We start from the raw sequence: 14,796 nt of genomic DNA, 5'->3' as shown, positions 1-14,796 counted from the left end.
TGGGAACGAATTTCCGTAACGTTATATTTGTACTCACAAGTCCGGAAGTTCTGATTCCGAATCCGGAGCTCCATATCGGAAACGAAATGTTAGTTAAGTAAAATTCCAGCAGTAATCCGGACGTTTTTCTCATCACATAGATAAAAAGTCTGAGTTGGTCACCCGTGTCGACAGGTGAACAGGTAGTAGATCGCGGTCGCTTGACACACAGAGTAGTCATAGCAACCGCTGCAAGATCTTAGCCCCCGGCATTAACCCGTACAATTTAGTTTTTGTAACGGTACCTTGGTTTTCTATACAGCGATCAAATCAATTAAAGGGACTATTACCTTAGATATCAACCTCAGGAATTGAAGAACTCGGCCTTTGAATAATAAGATATACCCATAATTAAGCGATACAAGCGGCTACACCGTCAAGTTGGGTGTTTTTGTACATATTTTCGGGGTCGGAACATTGTTTACATTGTAAACAATATCACGCTCGGTTGCTTACGGAGAAAGCCGAAAAGGTCACATGGCTTGTCACGTGACGCAGTTATTTACATCCGTCGCAAAGAAAAAATGGATTACGAGGTAAGTGTAAACAAACGCACATGTCTTCGGTATAACACATACTTTGCGCCTTTCTGCTAATTTATGTTCGCAAATAATGATTCTATAGTGTTATAATATATAAGTTTCAACAATCGAGCTGGGTAATTTGTGTTATTTGGGCTTTGTCGTGCGATAAATATATATATCTATCTGTTCCTTCTTCCTTTGATAGTTATAGAAAATTTCAATCGCTTGGGACATCAACACTATATATATATATATGCTGGCTAATTATATATTCTGTTGTGTCATAGACTCCATCACCAGCTTCGCAAGGAACAAGTTCAAGTTTAGACAGTCCTGTCAGAGCTAGGGGAAGACAAGAATTGATGAAATGTCACATGAAGAGACTAAGTATATTTTGCATCAGACAGCACAGCAGTTTCCTTCTTTGATTTTTGACTTGGTCAAAGACAGTAGTGGAAACAGTGGAGGTTACCATCCCAGACCAGATGGAAACATGTACAGTCCAGATTGGTGTTTGTGGTAACTGCAGAGAAATGCCTACACAACCAGAGAAGCTCTGCTGCAAGAAAGATCTACCAAATTGTATAACTTTGCTTCCGGTAAGATTGTCTTAAATTGTTTAACATAATAAGCAATACATGTGTAGCTAGAATTATCTCATAAAAATACACTTCTGTTTTTTATGTTATCATTGTTGTTGAATTATTGCAGCTTAATTACAGAAATGTAAAGTTTTTTAATAAGTTTGTTTTAGAAATTTACACACATTTTCCATCTTTTCCCCATCAGGATTTCAAAGTTCTTATTTTGGACGAAGCTGTCTTGGCCCTAGCACGCCTTTACAGGCAAGACATGTTTGCTTTGCCAAATGAGGAGGACTGGAAGAAAGCCAACAGGCATGCTGCCTACAGACAATATTGCCTACAGACAATATATATTGTGGCAAGTTGGTCGTCTTGGTACTGGTGACAGACGGGTCATCCCAAGCCGTGCGGTTTGGAAAATTAGAGACGGGTTCCCTGATAAATTTGGACAGTACACTGGTTTCAAGGCATTCAGGATTGCTTAATTGATATCATATATGTGTTATATAAGGTATTTGTCCAATGATAAGTATGATGTAAATGATGAATTGTTGAAATATGTTCACTTATGTACCAATGTCCATGGATGTTTAATGATGATGATGATGTGTCATAGATAAGTTTGTATAATGATGATGATGTGTCATAGATAAGTTTGTATAATCATGTTTTGAAGTGGTGATATTCACTAATGTATCTGTTATGATGATGATGATTTTAAAACTGTTATGATGATGATGATTTTAAAATACTTTACATATGTATGTGTAGATAAGGAATGTTGAATTATAATGCATGGGAAGATTGTAAGAAATCTTGTAATTTAAATAATGTGGTTACTGAAAATTTGTGTCAGTGCCAAATAAAACAACGAGCATCCAAGAACTTGTGTCATATTTTTATTGTTAGCACCAAATAAAATCTGTAGACGAATTCACTACAAAAAAGGCTATGAATACAGATGATCATCCCCGAACACTGTAATGTTCACATACACAGACCATACTAAAGACACATTCCAAACTTGTGACACATACATCATATTTAGCCAGCCTGTGACACATACACCATACTTAGCAAAGTTGTGACACATACACCATACTTAGCAAAGTTGTGACACATACATCATATTTAGCCAGCCTGTGACACATACACCATACTTAGCAAAGTTGTGACACATACACCATACTTAGCAAAGTTGTGACACATACATCATATTTAGCCAGCCTGTGACACATACATTAAACTTAGCAAAGTTGTGACACATACACTTTACTTAGCAAATTTGTGACACATACACTTTACTTAGCAAATTTGTGACGCATACATTATACTTAACAAACTTGTCACATATACATCATACCTGTGAATATCACACCATACATACAAAATGTGTGAACAAGCCAAACTTGTGACACAATAATTGGTACATACACAATACTTTTCATAGACATACATTTTCCATCCGACAAGTAGTAGATTAGTTTTGCACATGAATTTTGAAACATAAAACACATGTGAAACCCAAATCTTATATGGCATATACTACAAATAATAGCTACAAATGTAGCTGTTGTGGGCCAACACCTAACAACATCCCCACTTCCCCAATGAGGTTATTCATAGAATAATGACAGTAGCCTTGTAGCAAGTTTTGTTGAAATCTCCTAAGTGGTTAAGGAGGAGTAGCCAGCAGATTGTTGAGTCCTATTTGTGACACTAGAATCACTTAAGTCTTGACCTTTTTTCTTCTACTAATGTGGCAGTAGGAGGTGGAGGCAGGGGGGGCTAAAACGCTGGAAATGTGTCTGGGATCTGAGGGCGATAACGTCTTGCTTTTATGCATTCCTTCTCTATCAAGTAGCCTCTTTTCAACTACAGCAGAAATCAGGTCACTGATGTAGCTGTATTTCTTTTTCACTTTGTAGGGCACAGCGGACCACCTTCCACTTTTCTTGTTGTAAGTTCTGTGGTACCTTTAAACAAAAGAAAATCCTAAAAGTCATGCAATCGGTTCATCCGAACACACAGAAACAAATATATAAACCATGTAAACATTGAGTATAAAGGAAGTAACAGACCAAAATAACAAGTACGATATTCAAAATATCAGTGTCTTCAGCCATTATGCCATGTACAAATAAATATATAACAGGAACTACCAGAACTGGCAATATCGCAATCCTTACCTTACTGAGCCATCTGCATTTGTCTTCGTTTCTCTATCGATGTGGAAGTTGTAGTCAAGAGCTGCCAAAATGGTGCGTGCCTTGTAAACAGGCGGAGTGTAAGCAAACCTTTTGGCTGCATACATTAATATCAACTGGTGATAGTTTTCAAGTTCTGCTGTACTTCTGTAAGACAAATATAAGAAAAAATAACTTCTGTTCGAAGATTATTATGAACGTAAACATTGTCTTTTCAAATGATAAATACTAGTACATTTCAACTCTGTTTTTAGCTCACCTGGACCGAAGGTCCGGTGAGCTTATGCCATGGCGCAGCGTCCGTCGTCCGTCCGTCCGTCAACATTTGCTTCAAATCGCTACTAGTCAAAAAGTTCTTATTGGATTTTGACCAAATTTGGCCAGAAACATCCTTGGCAGAATGGGAACAGATTTTGCATAAATGGTGACTCTGACCCTAAAGGGGCCAAAAGGGCGGGGCCCAGTGGGGGAAATAGAGGTAATTCCTTTGAATCGCTACTAGTCATCAAGTTATGAATGGATTTGAACCCAATTTGGTCAGAAACAGGGGAACAGATTTTGCATAAATGGTGACTCTGACCCCGAAGGGTCAAAGGGGCTGGGCCCAATCATGAATCCATTGCTTCAATGGTCTGCAATCCTTTGTCTAACATTCCTACACAGCATTAAACAAATAAAAGATAAATATTTATTTGAACAAAATTGGAAGCCCTTCACCCCAGCATGCTACAGGCCCAATATCAAGTCCCTGGGCCTCTTGGTTATTGAGAAGAAGTCATTTGAAGATTATAGCCTATTTGACCCATGTGACCTTGAATGAAGGCCAAGGTAATTTATTTGAACAAACTTTGTAGCCCTTCGGGCAGGTGAGCTAATAAAAACAATTGAGGGAGAAATAAATATCTGACATTTAAAAATATAACCGGAACTGTGACACTTAATCAAGAATCCGGAATGTCTTGTGGTAATATATCCTCCAAATTGACCATATAGGTTTTATGATTGACATTTACAAACATACCAAATTCCAGTGACCTTGACCTTTAGTCAGTAGAATCATTGCTTAATTTTGACAAACACTGCTTCAAAGTGTCATTAATAAATGTTCATCAGTGAAAAGGATCAAAGTTTGACATCGACTTTGGACTCTGTGACCTTGACCTAGACTTTATACTGGAGTGTTGATTTCTGTGAACTGGACATCTTTGCCAAGTTAAGGTAAATCAGTCAAAAAACACCAAATTACAGCCAGGAATAAAATTTTTGAGCTAGGTCATCCATATCTCGGATACAGACCATTTTGAATTTTGAATTGTTCTGTACCTGAGAGTGATGTCGAAACTTGGTTCATAATCCTCATCATCAGTGGTTTGGTCATCCTCGTCGACATTTTCAGTGACATCTATTGTTAAGCTGATAAAAGGAGAAAACAAAAATATAAAAAACAGAAAACAAATCATAACAGGAGCTATTGTAGAACAGCATAGCTTGTCTCAAAAATGTTTGTCTATAAATAATTAAAATACATAAATTGGTATAATTTTGAATATTGGAAAAATAAAACTAATATTGCATACTTGACTTAACTAATTTGTGATACTCAGTCTTCATTCATAAGTAGCTGAAAACCTACGATACATTCAAAAAATGAAAAAAAAAGTAGAAAAACAAGAAAGCAAAAAAATGTTTAGTTCAACTCTGGGATGTGATGGTCTAACTCCACAGGATTGGATTGTTTTGTATAATGTCCTATGAACAGCCAGGGTCATTTAAGGCCGTGCCACGTTTTGAGGTGTAGAAAAGCCTGAGTACTCGGATAAAAACCACTAGCCCACGGTCAGTACCTGGCAGCTGCCCCACGTAGGTTTCGTACTCGCAACCCAGAGATGGAGGGCTAGTAATAAAGTGTCAGGACATGTACACCTTAACCACTCAGCCACCACAGCCCTTAACCCCACAGTAATATACATCAATGAAACTTACTCAAAAGGATTCATGAAGCTGCTCGCCTCTTTGGTAGTGATATCGGCCTTCTGAATATGTTGATTCCTTCAAAATAGATATAATAAATGACATTAATTGTTTATTGTAGTATTGATCGTTCTTTCTAAAAATATTACTTCTACCTACGATTCTGGACACTGCAGTTCAGAAAAATCATTTATTTCAATCATGTTTGAAATGTCTGAAGAAGAAATACAACTGTAGTATTTATATTTATATTCAGTTTGATTATTTTTCAAAGCATTTTTCCAATGTAATTTGTTTATCTATGTAATACATAACACAGAAGAAAATACATATGTACATAGCAGATTCATTACTCACACATACACACACATACATAGCAGATTCAGTACTCAAACATACACACACATACATAGCAGATTCATTACTCACACATACACATACACACACATACATACATGTAGCAGATTCATTATTCACACATACACACACATACATAGCAGATTCATTACTCACACATACACATACACACACATACATACATGTAGCAGATTCATTATTCACACATACACACACATACATAGCAGATTCATTACTCACACATACACACACATACATAGCAGATTCATTACTCACACATACACACACATACATGTAGCAGATTCATTATTCACACATACACACAAATACATAGTAGATTCATTACTCAAACAAACACACACATACATAGCAGATTCATTACTCACACATACACACACATACATACATGTAGCAGATTCATTACTCAAACATACACACACATACATACATGTAGCAGATTCATTATTCACAGACGACAGAGGTTTGACTATCTAAAAGATAATTCTCTTGTGAAACACTAAAATATTCTCGGAAAAGACGCAGATCATTTTTCTTGAATGCAAAGATGGAGGTTTGTTGAGCTGAACATATGCATTGAGATCATTTTGACTTATAGATCAATATTATAGAATTTCCTCGTACTCCGAATTTCAAATGAGCAATGCAAATACATACTGGTACATGTACATACTGTACTTACTGAAAATCACTTGCGGATGGTCCAGGCAATGACATGTCTTTCCAACATTCTTGCACAAACACTCCTGACATTTCTCGACCACTAAATAAAAAGAGAACCTATATACACATCATGTATATAAATCTTCACTTAATTACATGATAACATATCCATTATCTAGCAACATATATATAAAAGAAACATGCTGGAATCATTATATAAATACATGTGTGCATATATATACAGCTTCAAAGACCAAACAGATAGTCATCCACCTAAAATATTCATTTAAAAAAACATAAATAACACACATAAACATACAGAACAAACTTTTTAGTCATAGAATTACCAACAGTTGGAAAACAAAACAAAAGAAATCAAATCAACACAAACTGTATAAATCGTTGATGTTGTTTATCTTGCAATTGTTTGCCCACCAACACTATACATTTTATTCTTAATGTGCTTCATTGACAGTAAATGATTGATAATGCCAGTCCTAAATTTAGAATAGAAGTTATGTATCTGTATGTGTGATCGGTAATTATAATGGTCATTATACATACCATGCTACACCACATTTCCAACTGCCTCAAACTTAATCATATAAACATACCTTATAGTGACTTCACTTTCTGAATACTCTCGTGGAAGTATATATCTTCTTGCAGGTGTGGAATGCATATGGATGTGGCCGGTTGAAGTGGTGGATTTATCTGATATTTTCTTAAATTCATAACTGAAATTGACATTTTCAATACCATTCATTATTTGAATATAAAACAATACTGATGTTTTTTTTTTTAAATGACATTTAATTGTACTCTACTGTGTTGTATATGAAACGGTAATAATAAGGACTTTTGCTGCCATATATGATAATCATTAATGTATATGTACTACTATACATAAATGATATATACATGTATGAAAATCTAGATCTGCCGTCTAATGAATTTCATATGCATTTTATATTTTTTATAAACATACGTTGCACTGTTTATTATAAATGTGATGTTTATAATCACTGTCGTTTATTTTCATATCACCAGTACCGCCATATAATATCGAATAGCCCTTGTATTTATTCACCACATCAATTTTCCTAAGAACGAATACCCCCAATTGGGCCCCACTTTGCGTTCAACAACAAACACGTTGTGTCACTATTGTAAATTTATATACAATTACTATTTAACCATTACCAGATGACACTTTCAGTAGAGAAGTTCAATAACATAATCATGCTTAAACGGTGGATACCGCACTATCAATGGCAATATTGGATACGTTTATCTATTATATATACAGTAGTTATATATCTAACATGATACCGTAGCGTTAAGCTTACCTGTCAAGAAGCAGCTTCGCTAATTTAGAATCAGGTCTCCAGTGCGAGATCTTCCTTTACCTTTCGCCATCTATCTATCTCTTTGCTTATGTAGATTCTCGCCTCTCCTCTTCTCTGTTCTGATTCTTTTTTCCTTCGTTTTCTTGCACTTTCCGTCAAGTAACTTTTAGGACCTCGTCGTTTTTTCTGGTTTGCGTCCGCCATTTTGTTTTTTTCTCGGTTTATGCGCATGCGCATTTTCAGGCTACGAGCGGTAATTTATGAATTAGTTCGAGACCGAAATGTTTACCTTTTTTATTTTTTAGATATATATCGTAAATGGTTGCAGTGACTTTTAATTTTTGTTATTAAGAGAAAGTGTTAGTTTTGTAACATACATATAGAAAATATAACGTTTTATATCCATTTCTCATAGTGTTTTCTAACCATATAGTCCCTTTAAAGGATTATAGACCGGTCTTTTTTTGTTTAAAATGTTTATTCAATTCAATCCTTACGACTTATAAGCATGCTGAAAATGACAGAATACAATTCTTTATCTTCACTATTTTTAAAATGCAATTTAACGAAAGATAGACAGCATCAATATACAATGTAATGACGATACAGATGTTATGACATTTCTGAGCGGTAATATCGAATGAATGAGTGGTGTGTGGAGTATACAATAGTGTAGTCATATTGCAAACATAGAAACTGATAAGAGTGAAAACAAAAACAGCTAATTCAGGCGATATCTAGAACGTGCTGTAAAACACAATTTCAAATTCTCTGATATCAATATATGTTATTCCGAAGTTAGCACGTACGAATCCATAAAGCTATATAGGATTATCACTGATCATATATAAGGAAAGAATATCTTTAATAACACGAAACGTTTTATCAAATTTCAAATTCTTTATTGACTTTAGGCCATACGGCCCATAAGTACATATTATAAACATATTATTATTATCAGGTGTTTCACAAATTGAATTAAAAACATCGGCTTGGAACGACGACGCTTTGCTGATAATACTACTGATAAACCGTAAGGTTTAAAGTAATAAATGAATTGAATTGAATTGAAAGATTTTATTATATAACACAGTTGTTTTCTTTATGTCAAACGTAAGACATGATAGTTCAACACATCTTTTTTTTTTTTTTTTACAAATCTTCTATTTCATGTTTGATTCATAATGACTATACTGGTCACACTATACACAACAAAATATGCACAGAGAAGTCGGTTTCAACATGTTACATGAAATGCATACATATTATACCCTCGGCGTCATTATAAATGTATGGATAATAAAAAACAGTTCAATATTCAGTAAGAAACATCTATAGAATATCGGAGACACTATATAGGATTTATAGTTTAGTTGTTTTTCTATATCTCATCAGAGACTTGTATATCACAAGTCTCTAATCTCATCGATGTGATACATACAGTTTCAAATTTTCTTATTAGTAAGCTTGTATATATTAGAGCTCGGATAGTGTAACCCATTGGTAATTACAATATTCCTCTATATATAACCAGGGACGTATATAGTGGATATATAGGTCTCTGATGCAGGCATCTGTTCCAAAGAAGATGTACTTAGAGGTTCGGCAAATAACAAAAATGTTGATACCCGACAATAAACGTAAAAGATAACGTTTGTACCTTCGAAGTCTTATATTGTAGGACTAATATACTTGTCATGTTAAATACAGAACCAGCTTATAGTTCATCCCAAAAAGGGGGCGGGGATTTACCTGTGCTCTCGCCTAAGGTAGGAAGCCAACCAGCAGGTTCAATTTAGAAATGCCCCAGGCCTTGTAATCAACAACTGTCCAGGTGTCCTTGTGAAGTGGATGACAAGAGGTTTTCGATACAATATTCTTTCTTTTATTAATACAATACAATACAAAATATTTTATTAACGTGTCACGTGTCAATATTACAGATATATAAAATACAGTAGAAGTCATAAAAACTTTACAAGTTGCATTAAAATTATATTCACATCCAGACTTATGAGACACAATATAGTAAAAAGTTCTGTTAAATATAGGTAAAACAGGATCTTCTGCGATACATCAGATAGAGTGAAGAAGCTAAAATAGGCTGAAGATCATCACTTGTCATAAGATAATGAAATTGTTCATATGGGTTTAATTCTAAAAAGTTTGGACAATAATTGCTTGCTTCACTAAATAAAATTCGCCTAATATCTGAATAAAACTCACAGTCAATTAAAAAATGGCGCTCGTCTTCTACTAATCCTGACTGACATAAAATACATTTCCTCTCATGTAATGCTAAGGGAGGACGAGAATACCGGCCTGTCTCTATTTTCAATTTCAAATTACCACAACGGAACTTGGCTAACGTTTGCCTATGCTTAAAATTTACAACAGTATATATATATGATTCTGGGGTAAAAACAGATTTAAACGTACGGTAAGTACGCAACTTAATCGTTTATTGATAAAAAATTTGCCTCAATTGAATAACAATAAATATGTAATAGTCGTATTGTGAATGTAATACTTTTATTTTTTCAGGTGTCTTATGATATTGATGTACATGCAGCACATTTAATGAAAATTTAACTGGAACAATCTGCAAAAAAAGTGAATGTATCGTATGTGATATCAGAAATATAGATATACATCATGTGATATACATAATGTATGTATCTTATCGTGTATGTATCACATATTTATAGCTTGAACACTTAATTCGAGTTGGTACCGACACCGTATAGGTGATTATGGTAGGACCGCTTCACGGCTGAGCGCTCCCAAGTCGAGGCTAGCCGCGGGACTCGATGGTCACGGATGGCTGCTGTCCAGGTAAAGTAGTCTACGGCTGGCAGTGCTGGTATTGCCGCGCGACAGAACCGCCCGAGGCGAATCTCGCAATATTCGTCATGACGTTTAATATTAGGCGATTTTCACGAAAACTGGATTGCTCCGTCAATACTAGATTCGAGGAGCAGAATTAGCGTCAGTGGAGAACAAAATAGACCCTGTCGGACATTTCTAGACTGTCGGGGAAACTTTTAGATAGTCATGAAATAAATAGTGTAAAGTTCATGATTTCTAGATAGCTCGATAGAATTAGACGGTGGTCATGTTAAATTGGATATGATTCACAGAACTAGCTTTGACCGTCGAAAATTAGCCATGAAAATTCATAAAAGATACGATGCTGAAAAAATGGACTGGGTTGGGTTAAATTAGATCTTTTTTGGTAAAATTGGTGAAAATTTCAGAATTAGTAGAAAATATGAAAAAACTAGTACATTCGTGTCTCCCAGTGCTAGTAACGTTAGCATTTACATGTATCTTTGACACAACTTACCCTCGTGTTTTCCGAACAGAGATTCTTTTTTTCCCAAATGACTTTTCCACCTCGAAAGCCTTTCGCACATTTTCGGCCTCCTGAAAGGTGTTCATGTACCCTTTCAAATTGTCGTCCGATAAAGAAGTCCATAGATTTGACCATGTACTAGGCCTAGCCGTTGCCGGCTTCTCCTAGCTGCGATAACGTAGCTCTGGACGACGGACGGATAATTTTTGACAGATGGTCGTCGTCAGAGCTACGATTCCCTCCCATTGCTCGTAATGTAGCAAAACAGTGAACCTCGAAAATGCTACAAATAGCGGATATCGTTTAACTTTGGAGTAATAGTTCGTATAATTAAACATTTCTAATTCAATTTTGCAATGTATTAGCCTACCGTCTAATCTAGAAATCTTTAATTCGCATATTCTGATATCATACTGCTCGGAGTTGTCTCCATGATCCGCCATGATACTTCTCGAAGAACTCTCGCGAGGATTCTAACCCAAATATGGAACCCGTGATCCATATATGGATGAAGCTACTACGATAAATAAATACATAATCAGAGATATTTAACCACTCTTTTGTAACTTTTGTGAAGAAAGCGAATCTTACTTTGCGTAATTAAATAATTTCAGAATGAATTGACCTTCCTTACCGAGATATATTACTCCGAATCTGTTTTTCTGTTGAAATCTCGCGGGAAACCTCATTAGCATCAATTTATTTTGATTTCCTTATAAGGAAATTGACCTTTACACTTGTATCAAAGATGGCGGTATGTTTGAACTGATATCTCCGTGTGTCTTGCTCGTTTTGGATTTTACCATTTATTGTCAAACTTTTGAAGTAATGTGCAGGTTTGTTGCTTGAATATTCATCATAGATACTAGAATCATCAATTTACATGTGTTTTTTTATCCGAGAAAAATTTTACCACTGCTAATACTGCCCGATGTGAATCACATCGGGGCTTGCTACACTTTCGGCAATGGGAGGGACTTCATACCCTGCCGGAGAGCAGTGTAGGCAGGGTATGAATATTCGTTCTAGGCTTCTCCATCTTCAAGCTGAAGCAATCATAAGCGTTTCAGAGACCGAGACTACGACAATATATAATTTATAAACATGAATATTCATGAGTGATGACGTAGGGCGGTCTGCCAGGTGACGGCGAGGCTGGAAGTGGTTATCGGTTTGGCGCATGAAGAGTCAAGACTGAAGTTGAATTCATCACCAGGTAAAAACCAGATAATGTATTTTTTTTCATTGAAATATTTGATGGAATGAAGCATGATTAGTTTAGTAAATGTTTGTCTCGGTGCCAATTAATGTTAAGCAACAAAGTGGGTTCGGTTTATCCGAAACGAAACTAACAACTCAATTGGATACTTTTTCATGGAAATCGTTTCATTTCTACCAAGTTGATGAAGTATCAATTCCTTTTCTGAAAAAAACACTATATCTATTTCAACTTTCATTTGTATACTTTTCTTTCGTATTAGGAAATACGTGTTTCTATTTATAGACTTGCAGTAACTGTCAGGGAATTCCCCTGACTTCAAAAAAGAGTGTTTACCTCCGGTCCCAGGACGTAGTCCGAGAGATGTATAGTCATGGGTCGCATTTTTTTGGGCAAAGTTTGTCTTTCGCCAACGATTTGAGCTTTCTAAGTACCTACAGAGAACAATTGATGTACTGCAAAGCTATTATGCTAATCTTGAGTTGAGAAGTTTGTCGTGACATTGTCTTAATTCATTAGCGAGTAATTAGGGAAAACTTTTATTTGTGTTACTAGTGGGGTGACACCTGAAGGATGTCATAGAAAGAATGAAGTGTAGTGAGGGGCGATAACTCTGTTCCAGCAGTTTTCATCAAAATCGCTCTCTATCTACATTTCGACCAATAAGATAAGACCTTGTGTTGTGGGCCGCCGTAGCCGAGTGGTTAAGGTGTCCCGACACTTTATCACTAGCCCTTCACCTCTGGGTTGTGAGTTCGAAACAAACAAGGGGCAGATACCTTGTTTTGACTCTAGGTCGGTGGTTTTTCTCCGGGTACTCCAGCTTTCCTCCACCACGAAAACCAAGCACGTCCTTAAATGATCCTGGCATTTTATAGGACGTTAAAAAAATAAGTAAAACTGTGTTGTTGCCAAGAAAATGAAACCCATTAAGTTTAATTTGCTGTCCCATAATACCCCTATTTCATTGAAATCAAACAATATCTAAAGGATTTGGACCAATCAGAGGCTAGAAAATGGCGACCTTTTCGGTAAAATATGATTATTGTTTAAGTGAGGTTATACAAGAGTAACCAGTGTCCCATGATGTACCTACATACCAAATTTAAATTTCATTGCAATTGAACAATAACTAAAATCTTCGAAAATGAATACGTTCCGTTACCTGGTGACACTTCATTCTTTATAATATTCTATCGTCAATTTATCCATCATCCATTACCACGATAGTTAAGAAATAATTAACGATGATTCGTGTATTGTTGCAGGATATACAACGAGGACGAGGATATTTTGCATTTAAATTAATAACGAAGGCCGCAGGTCAAAGTTGATTATTTCTATTCTGCCATGTACTGTTTAGTTCTGAGATCTATATAGAAAAACGGCAAAGAAACCCCGGAAAAACCTTGTAATTTATTTCTTGAGTATTGCATTATTTTGTTGATAAAATATATACATTTGTATTTCTTTACAGGCACTACAGTACTACAATCAAAAACATCTATCATATGGCATTGATTTTGAAAATTAGAAAAAAAAAGGATAAAAAAAAATATGCCTTCGTAGGATTCGAACTCGCGTCTTGATAAAAAATAGAAGAAGTCTAACCATTAGTCCACTCGGCTACAGTAACCGTATTACTTATTGGGTGAATATTAGATACATAACATTGTAACAGCCGTGACTCACAAATGTCTATTATTGACACGTGCGTGTATTACTGGAAAATAATCATGGTTTTTATCCAATCAAAACTGTCGTTGCATAGCAAACATGGTAGAATATTAAATAATTAATGAATTTCGTTGCTTATACTGCCATTAATTATATTTTAAAATTAATAAAGTATTTCTATTACTAAGTTTAAAATACTTCTTGAGTATTAATACTAAAAAAACAATTCCACAAGTGTATACAAAATCCTAAACATCACTTCTGGTTATAACATCATATATTGGGACCGAGTTCACAATTAGCTTCGCTATATGTTTCATTGTAATATTAAAATTCATAATAAATTCCCAAAATTGCATTTACAACTTTCTATTTCACCTGGTCAAGACCAACATCTGAGAAACAAAATATAAAAGTTTCAACACAGCATGTTGGACATTATCAGGCGATATCTGTCAACAGCTGTCACCAAATACCGATTATATACATCCGGGTCAGGGGTAGAGGTCAAATCTACACCCAAAAGTGTGTTAACGACTTGCGCAACACGACCGGCCAATCAGCTTGTGTTTCACCTGATCCAAGTCCCTTTGGAGAATGCGTTTCTCTGGTTTGTAGCTGTTTTCCCCGAGTAAATACATGTAACACATGAAACAAGTACTTTATATATGATACGAGGATAAATAGTAGTGTGTTGAGATTTAGCAAATCACAAATACACACTGTTACTGAAAATAGAATGACGTAGGATTCTGGTGTAAAAAGGCGGGAATTCCCCAGGCGGGAGTTCCCCAGTGCAGTACCCGTGTGACCTAAGCGGAAACTGTTGCATC

General features: G+C 35.5%; 3 protein-coding genes and 1 long non-coding RNA gene across 7 annotated transcripts in view; 2 read left to right on the top strand and 2 right to left on the bottom strand.

Moving 5' to 3' along the window:
* LOC117314740 overlaps nt 1-14,796 on the top strand; it is a gene marked incomplete in the record, with an annotated part of 896,274 nt that overhangs the window by 145,643 nt on the left and 735,835 nt on the right.
* LOC117314739 overlaps nt 1-14,796 on the bottom strand; it is a 439,277-nt gene that overhangs the window by 22,489 nt on the left and 401,992 nt on the right. The window lies entirely within an intron of this gene.
* Nucleotides 561-1,977, top strand: LOC117314770. Its single transcript, XR_004529588.1, has 3 exons — nt 561-575; nt 851-1,162; nt 1,353-1,977. It is a non-coding gene; the product is annotated as an uncharacterized LOC117314770 (long non-coding RNA).
* On the bottom strand, nt 2,033-7,144 carry LOC117314760. The gene is made up of 6 exons (XM_033868863.1): nt 6,978-7,144; nt 6,383-6,463; nt 5,338-5,403; nt 4,678-4,767; nt 3,337-3,501; nt 2,033-3,123 (listed from the first exon to the last, which is right to left on the bottom strand). The coding sequence occupies exons 1-6, from the start codon at nt 7,127-7,129 to the stop codon at nt 2,877-2,879; spliced, it is 801 nt and encodes a 266-aa protein (XP_033724754.1). The 5' UTR covers nt 7,130-7,144; the 3' UTR covers nt 2,033-2,876.

Source organism: Pecten maximus, chromosome 16, assembly GCF_902652985.1.
Source record: "Pecten maximus chromosome 16, xPecMax1.1, whole genome shotgun sequence".
In the NCBI taxonomy this organism is placed as follows: domain Eukaryota; kingdom Metazoa; phylum Mollusca; class Bivalvia; order Pectinida; family Pectinidae; genus Pecten; species Pecten maximus.
This window is presented reverse-complemented; position numbering and strand designations above follow the sequence as displayed.

Coding starts and splice junctions, on each gene's coding strand:
- LOC117314760 (XM_033868863.1), bottom strand. CDS start 7,129: ATGAATGGTATTGAAAATGTCAATTTCAGTTATGAATTTAAGAAAATA. Junction 5,404..6,382: donor CCATCCGCAAGTGATTTTCA/GTAAGTACAGTA, acceptor TCTATTTTGAAG/GAATCAACATATTCAGAAGG. Junction 4,768..5,337: donor AGCTTCATGAATCCTTTTGA/GTAAGTTTCATT, acceptor TCCTTTTATCAG/CTTAACAATAGATGTCACTG.